The sequence below is a fragment of the Colobus angolensis genome, unplaced genomic scaffold (assembly GCF_000951035.1).
Source record: "Colobus angolensis palliatus isolate OR3802 unplaced genomic scaffold, Cang.pa_1.0 Scaffold4, whole genome shotgun sequence".
Classification (NCBI taxonomy): domain Eukaryota; kingdom Metazoa; phylum Chordata; class Mammalia; order Primates; family Cercopithecidae; genus Colobus; species Colobus angolensis.
In genome coordinates this window covers 15,900,181-15,909,304 of record NW_012117376.1, presented here as the reverse complement: position 1 = coordinate 15,909,304, position 9,124 = coordinate 15,900,181, and the positions used below count along the sequence as shown (strand labels likewise).

Below are 9,124 nucleotides of genomic sequence, written 5' to 3'. Positions count from 1 at the left end.
TTTTTACATTTTTCAAGGAACTCTAAAATTTCACTCAGAATAAATATTCTTTTTTCTAGTTTGTGGTGGGAAAAGATTAAAAAATGAAAGAAAGTAAGAACTACAAAATTCTTGCAATCTAGCCTCTACAGATTTAATTTTTCTTTCATTCCTAACTGTGGCATATATGTTTTGCCCCAGCAACTGGTTCCACTGGTGTGGAACTTGATTCCTGTGCATCTGCGTATGATACAGCTCAGTTTGCAAATCTAAAGAGGCAAATCAGCAGCCATCTGTAAGTGTGTCAGGTCTAGAAATCCTAGCCCACACTGGAAGGAACTTTAGAGATAACAGCCATAGATGAGGAAACTGAGGCCTGGAAGATTACACACCTTGCACAGGGTCAGGAAGTTGGTGCTAGAGCTGAATCTAGAACCCTGATCCTAAACTCTATTACTAAACCATGCTTAGCCCCTATTTTCACCTAAAAACTCACCCTTTCTACTGAAAATGCAATTCTCAGACTGTGAAATCAGCTTCTCAAGAAAGACAAATTACCTAACACGTTTTTCAGCCAAATTTCTTAATAAAGATAGCCTGACAGCACTGACCTCTTTCAGAATATATTCTTTGGGCTACTTGGGAGTGAATGAGAGACAGTATGGTGATGGTGTAAATGCTGATATGTAATTGTTTAGAGCAGTTCTGAGAGTACATTCAACTGGAATAACCCTAGCACTAGGGAAAGTGTGGCATGATGTTGACTTGTGACCCTTCCCTGGGGAGCAAGCTGTCAGGACACCCAGCAGTGCTTTTGGAACAAAAGGTTTCTAGGCCATGCTCCCAGGCACTGGACGGGAGGACTGGCTACTTGCACCTGCAAGGTGACTGTCAGTGTTTTATGATCTGGGGTTTTGGTGTTTTTTTTAAGTTGCCTAAAGGTAGATATGTAAATAAAGCTGCTCTGTGTCAGGCAACATTTATTGAGTAAGCGTTGATCACTGTGGAGGGCTCTGGGGATTTAGTGCTTAATAAAACATGTCTCTAAGGACTTAGTCTTTGGAGCTGACAGTTCCAAAGAGATCACCACTGCCCTTCAGAAATCTTGGTTCTGTTGGTGTGTTGAATTAGTGACATGAATAAGAGTCTTGTCTGAGCAAACTGACTTTACCTACCTGTGAGTTTGTATCCTGATGGAAAAAGCCTCTTCTAAATAAATATTTATTTAGAATAGTTTGTGGTAGGAAGAGATTTAAAAAATGAAAGTAATAACTACAAAATTATTGAGATCTAGCCTCTGTAGATTTAATTTTTCTTTCATTCTCAACTCCTCCTCACATGGCAGCCATCCTTGACCTGACCTTCAGCACCACTCTCCACAGTCCTATCTATCAGATCTGTTCTGTCCTTTCCTACTCTCTCCCCAGTACAAGCCTTTCTCAGAAGCCAGACCAATGGCTTGCCTGCACATGTCTATGGCTGTTCTTGCCTTTGAGCTTTTTAATACATTTCTCCCCTCATTTAGAATATCCCCTCCTCCTCTTCTACTTCTCTAAATCTTATCCAAACATCAGGGCCCAATCAGTCTCTACCTGCTCTGCAAAGCCTTTCCCAGTCTTCTCTCCTCAGACTCACATAGTACTTCTTCCTCTACCATGCTGTGGATGATGTGGCTATAGTTTGGTCTAATGGTGAAGAGAATGGACTCTGGAACTAGACTGCCTGGATGACCTTGGGTTGCATCCTTTCCTAGCCTAGAGTTCTTCATCTGTAAAAATAGGAATAGGAATTGCATTTCCTATTTTTGTGCATATTAAGTAGTTGTACAGATTAAATGAGTTCATAGGATTAAACACTATAGAACAGTGCCTGGCCTGTAAGTTCTCATTAAATAGTTTGTTGTTATTATTCCTTCTGGCATATATTTAATCATGGCCTTCCTTGTGCTATTGTTTAATCATTTAAATTATGTATTTCTTGGTTCCTCTCTATGTCTTGGTTCCTAATTGTGAAGTTTTCCCACGAAAAAAGAGACTCGATTTTATAGTTTTCACTTATTTGTTTTTTGTTTTTTGCCGCTCAGGCTGGAGCACAGTGGCACGATCTCGGCTCACTGCAACCTCCACCTCCTGGGTTCAAGTGATTCTCCTGCCTCAGCCTCCTGAGTAGCTGGGATTACAGGCACCTGCCACCACACCCAGCTAATTTTTGTACCTTTAGTAGAGATGGGGTTTTACCATGTTGGCCAGGCTGGTCTTGAACTCCTGACCTCAGGTGATCCGCCCGCCTCGGGCTCCCAAAGTGCTGGGATTGCAGGCATGAGCCACTGCGCCCGGCCAATTTTATAGTTTTTGTTTACCATTTTCAGCACTACATACGCATGGTAGGTCTCCAATACCTGTCACTTAAAGTGAAACTATTACTGCAGTAAAGAAAATAGGTGAAACAAGAGTAAGAAATTGAGGAGAAAAGATAGACTTCATTTTATAGATGGAGTTCTCTTATGATTCTTAGAGCATGTAATTTGTTCCTTTTTACATTGTTGTTGAGTCTCGTGAGCTCTTCTGCCGCAATCACAAGAGGGTATGAACGTCATTCAGCAAGGATGCTGGCAATATCTAGAGGTTGTCGCAGATAGTCTTCTTCTAGGCCCGTGGTGGGACAGAGTCTCAGACAGTAGATTCTGATCTATCAAAATAGCTCAAAGCATTAAGTGCTAGGTCATGAGCTGGTTGTATGGACATATTTCCCTTGCTGAGGGCATGAAAAGCCACCAGTAGGAAGGGAGCCTTTAGTCTTCAGCCATCCTCTCTGCCGTCCACTTCTCCTTTATCAGCAGCTCGGATGCATATTCACAAGCACCATACTCACCTGTCAATATTCATATACATTTGGGGGAAGTTGAAAGTTACACCCCAGTGGGAAGAGGTAGGGACCCAGGTGGAATCACTCAACAAAATTAACCCAACTGCAGACGGGAGTCCTCATGATGGCAGGAGCTGCCAGCGGGGTCCTTCTGCCATTCACCCACCAGTCCAGGACCCCTACCAGGTCCCTCCCAGCTCTGTGGGTGCCCTCACCTAGATGAAAATGCTGCATTTCTCCTTCTCCTAGGCTGGAACAAGACATTAAAAAGTTAAAGGCTGACCTGCAAGCCAGCAGACAAGTGGAACAAGAGCTCCGCAGTCAGATCAGCTCCCTTTCGAGCACTGAGCGGGGGATCCGCTCAGAAATGGGCCAGCTTCGGCAGGAGAATGAGCTGCTGCAGAACAAGTACGTGCACCTTTTAGGCCTTTGGCCATAAGCCCAGCAGCTTCACTACTTCTCTTGTTTCCAGGGGTTGGAGCACAAGATTCATGGTGACAGAGACCTGCTGAGAGATTTTTAAATAAAATGTTTAAAATACTCTATTTAGTACCAGATACTCAACATGTTTATAAAATCTATAAAAACTTATTTCATTGCCACAAAACAGTTTATTAATATTACTATTTTTGTCTTCTCTCATTTAATAACTTCTTAGTCTAAAATAGTTATTGAGTTTTTGGATAGTAAAATTGACAAGAAGTAATTCTGCCACAGTTTGAAAATTTTGCTCCTTTCAGTGAAAGTTTCTAGAGGATTTGACTATATTTACTTTTATTGCCAGAACTAAAAGATAACATTGAACTTTGATTTTATTTGAAAAGGCAGGCAAAAAGCCAGGCCTTCTGTGTGAATTCTTTTAGGCTTTTGATTAGTTCATTCTGGAATTACTTCTTGACTCAGTGTGGGTCTGTCCTTTTTTCTTTTTTTAAATCTCCCATCAATGTGTGCCTGTGGTAGTGGCAAATAACCTCTCCATTGCCTCTGACCAGCACTTGTGGCCACACTGATATGTAGAGAACATCCCAATGATAAACTCACCTCATGGTGATCGGTAAAGCTGGGGGTGGTAGTAAGCAGGAAATATGACTGAAATTTCTATCTGAAATTAAGCATCCTGTGACTCTAAAAGAGGATCTGGGGACACTGTGAGCAAACATCCTGAGCTGGAAAGGAAAAGCTGTAGTACGCTACAGCAAAATTGTATTCAAGAAAAATAAAAACCTTCCCCTTTCCACCCCTTACTTCAGTTTCACTGGGGCTGGTCCCATCAGTGGTTCTTTGGTGGGAGTGAAGTTCTTTCGGGGTACTCTGGAACATTAGAATTAGTTACACAATTATCTTTCCCTGTGTTTGAAATTTGTTTTACCCTGTTTTCTGGATGACCTTCTGTAGATTACTTACTTGAATAGAGCAGAGGCTAGGTCTGAATCTTTGTTTTGTAAGGCAGCTTGTTTATTGGTGTTTAGGAATTATTAAGGAATAATGACAATGTGTTTTCCTCAGGCATTCTGGTAGTTGATATTTTTGACTTGCTGTTTAAACCTCTTGTTTAATTGGCCGTAAGGTGATAAAGAGATGTTTCTCAAGGGTTTATAGTGGGCATTTGTAATTTTAAGACTTTATATGACAATCATTTCCATATAGGTTACATAATGCTGTGCAAATGAAGCAAAAAGACAAGCAGAATATCAGCCAGTTGGAGAAAAAGCTAAAAGCTGAGCAGGAAGCCCGAAGTTTTGTAGAAAAACAGTTAATGGAAGAGAAAAAAAGGAAGAAGTTAGAAGAAGCCACTGCTGCCCGGGCTGTTGCATTTGCTGCTGCATCTAGGTACGTCCATGTCACCTGAGTGTTTAATCCAAGGTTGGCTTTCCTTTACCAACAAAGACATGGGAATTTGATGCCTTGGGCAGGATTGGACGTACAGCAATCATGCACAGATGGATTGCTTTTAAGTACTGTTTTATTAGCTGGTTTAAACTCCATCTACGCAAGCTTGCACTATCCTATAACAGCTTCATCCCTCAGTGACCTCATCTATAAAGTGGGATGAGGGAATCACCATGTTTCCCATACCTGGGAGGCAAAGTACTACTCACAAAGAGGTTTCCAGTCACTTTTTGTCAGGCTGATGATTACTAAGTGCATTGAGAGATTCCATCTGGAGGTTCGTTCCCTTTAGAGAGCTATCATTACTCTCCACTCTTAAGTATATGTGTTTCTGAAGTTTTTATCTTAAAATGGAAGGAAGATGAAATCTTGGTTGCCCAAGCACTGTGTACTGGCTGCTCAAATGGATATCAGCAGACTGTCAAATGAAATGGAAAAAAAAGTGAAACATAAGTCTCTACTAGATGGAATTACATTTGTGGCATAATGAAAATTGGGGACTACCTCCTATACCACTGGAAAGTACCCCTGTGTGCAAGTATTCCAAAAACTATTAGATAGTTAAGAGCTTTTTTTTTTCCTTTTTGCTTCTACTTCACTTACCACTTTTTCCTTTGTTTTTTTGACTAGTGAAGTCCCTCTGCATGTGGGAGTCAGTTAGGTGTTTGCAGATATAGAGAGAGGGTAAATTATTACTTATTTCACTTTTAAATTCCATCCTAATTTGTATCTACATGGTATAATTCAACTGTAATTCTTCCTTGAATTTTGCTTTGTTGTAATTAAAGTTAAGTAATTTAACTTTTGGCATGTTGATAGCCTTCTTTGTGGGTTCTGGCATTTGCAGAATAATTGGTGAGTCATTTCACCTTTTAGGAAATAACAGCAAGTTAGAACTCTCTCCTGTGTGATCCTGCGTCCCCTCAGCAGATGGCTGAGCTGGCTTGGCCCATCAGCATCTATACAGACTTACAAGGCCCTTGACTAGCCTGCCTACAATGTGGGGTTGTTTGTTTGAAGATGTATCCGCATTCTGAAGCACTTACACTTGCAGGAGATGTTTCTCAACAGTCATCTAGTGATGACTGCTCTCCTCTCCTCAGTTCATCCAGCACCTGCCCTTTCTGAGAAATTCCACTCAGGAGGACATAGCAGTTCCTTAACCATATTGCTTAGTGTCTCCCATGCCTGAGAATCAGTAAGTTGGTTTCAATGTCTACCTCAAATCCCTTTTCCTTCCTACCTCAAATCCCTTTTCCTTCCAGTTAAGCTTATTTATCTTATCCCCGACAGTCCTTGTTTGCCATAATTTATTCTTTTTTTCCTTTTTTTTGAGACAGAGTCTCTCACTCTGTCATCCAGGCTGGAGTGCGGTGGCACGATCTCAGCTCACTGCAACCTTTGCCACCCGGGGTCAAGCGATTCTCCTGCCTCAGCCTCCCAAGTAGCTGGGATTACAGGCTCCTGCCACTGCGCCCAGCAAATTTTTGTATTTTTAGTAGAGATGGGGTTTCACCATCTTGGCCAGGCTGGTCTCGAACTCCTGACCTCAGATGATCCGCCCACCTTGGCCTCTCAAAGTGCTGGGATTACAGGCGTGAGCTACCACACCAGGCCTGCCATAACTTATTCAGTAAATCTCAGGGCATAAATCTCTGACTGGACCTTCCTTTTTGATAGGCAGAGAACACCTACTTTCTTCATTGGGCTGTTTCTGGAACCTAGATAGTTCCAGCTTTGGACTGACCATTGCCATCATCTCTTTTAGCTCAACTTTATGATAGCCCCGAGAAGCAGCTTAACGGTGTGCCCTTGTTTTTCTATTTATTTCAGGCTTGTGGCAACTTTATGACAAGAAAGGCAAAAGTCCCAATGCATAGCCCCTCAAAAGTTGGAATATTTTTTTCTAGTTCACTGCCCCCTGCTGGAGATAGTACATGTTCAGTTCTATCTGGCTTTGTGTGTATTGTCTCAAATCTCATGGCCTGGTGGGAAGTTTGCTGGATTGGGAAGCCAGAAAACCTAAGTTCTTATCCCTGTTCTATGACATGAAAACTAGGTAACCTTGGACTAGTATTTTATCTATGTAGCCTCAGTTTCCTTATCTGGAAAATGGGATAAATATACCCTAGGTTGTTATAAGTATTGAAGAAGGTAGTATGGGTAAAGTACTTTAGTGTCTGGCTCATCTAGACACTCAATAATAATTATTGTTTATATATATGTATTTTGAGACAGGGTATCATTCCGTCACCCAGACTGGAGTGCAGTGGTACAATCATAGCTTACTATAACCTCAAACTCCTGGTCTCAAGCTGTGCTGTTGCCTCAGCCTCCTGAGTAGCTGGAACTACAGGCACGTGCTACTATGCCCAGCTATTTCTTAAATTTTTTGTAGAGACAGGGTCTCTCTCTGTTGCCCAGGCTGATCACAAACTCTGGGCTCAAGCAATCCTCCCACCTTGGCCTTGGGAGTGCTGAGATTACGGCCGTGAGCGACCATGCCCAGCCCAATTATTTTAGAGTATTATTGAAATTATGAAAGGACACAGAGAAGTGAGCAGACTGAGCCAAAAGCTAAAACCTGACAGTCCCTGGAGTATAAAAGAAATATAAATCCCACAATGTAAGTAAACCTATAGTCTTTTTTTTTTTTTTTCTCCTTTTTGAGACAGAGTCTCACTTTGTCACCCAGGCTGAAGTGCTGCGACACCATCTCAGCTCACCGCAGCCTCTGCCTCACAGGTACAAGCGATTCTCCTGCCTCAGCCTCCTGAGTAGCTGGGATTACAGGCATGTGCCAATACACCCAGCTAATTTTTGTATTTTCAGTAGAGACGGAGTTTCGTTCGCCATGTTGGCGAGGCTAGTCTTGAACTCCTGACCTCAAGCGATCCACCCGCCTTGGCCTCCCAAATTGCTGTGATTACAGGCATGAGCCACTGTACCCGACCAACCTATAATCTTTTTTTTTTAAATTTTATTTATTTATTTATTTTTTTGAGATGGAGTGTCACTCCGACGCCCAGGCTGGAGTGCAGTGGCACGATCTGGGCTCGCTGCAACCTCCACCTCCTGGGTTCAAGCAATTCTTCTGCCTCAGCCTCCCCAATAGCTGGGACTACAGGCACATACCACCATGCCCAGACAATTTTTTTTGTACTTTTAGTAGAGGCAGGGTTTCACCATGCTGGTCAGGCTGATCTCGAACTCCTGACCTCAAATGATCCACCCGCCTCAGCCTCCCAACGTGCTGGGATTACAGGCCTGAGCTACCGTGCCCAGCCCCAACCTATAGTCTTTTAAATCATTTTATTTCCTTCTCTTCTTTTTCAAAAGGGGAGAATGCACCGAAACCTTACGGAATCGGATCAGAGAACTAGAAGCAGAGGGCAAGAAGCTCACAATGGACATGAAGGTGAAAGAAGACCAAATCAGAGAACTAGAACTGAAAGTCCAGGTAAGGGGGGAACAAAAGACTTCCCTTGTACTTGAATTCCACTTTTATGCTAAACTTGTGCTCTGTGTTGCAGTGTAGAGATAATGCCTTTTAATACAGATCAAATCTCATTGCATCTGAAAAATCTCTATGTGACAAAAAGATTTGAAGTTCTAATCTTGTCCAACTCATTTCAAGTCATATTAATGTAGCCAGATTCTAATACAAGCCAGAAATGTTGACAATCCCTTGATATGTTTTATACCAGGATTTAACTTGCTATAGATTCATTTAACTTTTTCAGGTTGTAGGCCAGACTAGTGTTCTTTGGAACTTACATACCTCCTTTTAGCCCCAACCCTCTTTCTGTTGCCAGGGGATTGACTCCTGCATGGCTCTGAGCCTCACAGATTGCTGTTCATAGCAGTGAATGATGAGGAAAGGTGCTAGTGCTATGGATACAGGCTATTTTGTGGGCTGTGTATACGTTAGCCAAGTATTTATCATTTAAACTAATGTCACATATTGTAAAGTTACAGTAATTTGAGCCAGGTGGGACAAGTGAAAAATTACCCTCAAGTCAGTGGACTAGAATGATGACCTGGAGTACAGTACTGAAAAATATACCAAAAAAAGTAAAGGTGGCATCAGAGACAGATGGGAAAGGTAAGGATTAGTCAGTAAAAGGCTTTGGAATAGCTAAATAACTGGAGGAAAAAAAATTAGAAGCTCATCTCATACCACATATAAAGAAATTCCAGATGAAGAGCTGACGGCAGAAAGAACAAAGAATAAATGATTTTTAAAAAACTAGGTGGAAATATACTTGACCTTGAAACAAGGGAAAGATTTTCTTTTTTTTTTTTTTTTTTTGAGACGGAGTCTTGCTCTGTCGCCCAGGCTGGAGTGCAGTGGCCGGAAAAAAAATTAGAAGCTCATCTCATACCACAT

At 41.9% G+C, this 9,124-nt stretch overlaps 1 protein-coding gene across 1 annotated transcript in view; it reads left to right on the top strand.

The window, feature by feature from the left end:
- TMEM57 (transmembrane protein 57) overlaps positions 1–9,124 on the top strand; it is a 65,685-nt gene that overhangs the window by 46,469 nt on the left and 10,092 nt on the right. Inside the window, exons 6-8 of the mRNA XM_011955625.1 lie at positions 3,094–3,252; positions 4,492–4,674; positions 8,074–8,194. Coding sequence (XP_011811015.1) covers positions 3,094–3,252; positions 4,492–4,674; positions 8,074–8,194 — 463 coding nt within the window. The remainder of the gene's footprint in view (positions 1–3,093; positions 3,253–4,491; positions 4,675–8,073; positions 8,195–9,124) is intronic.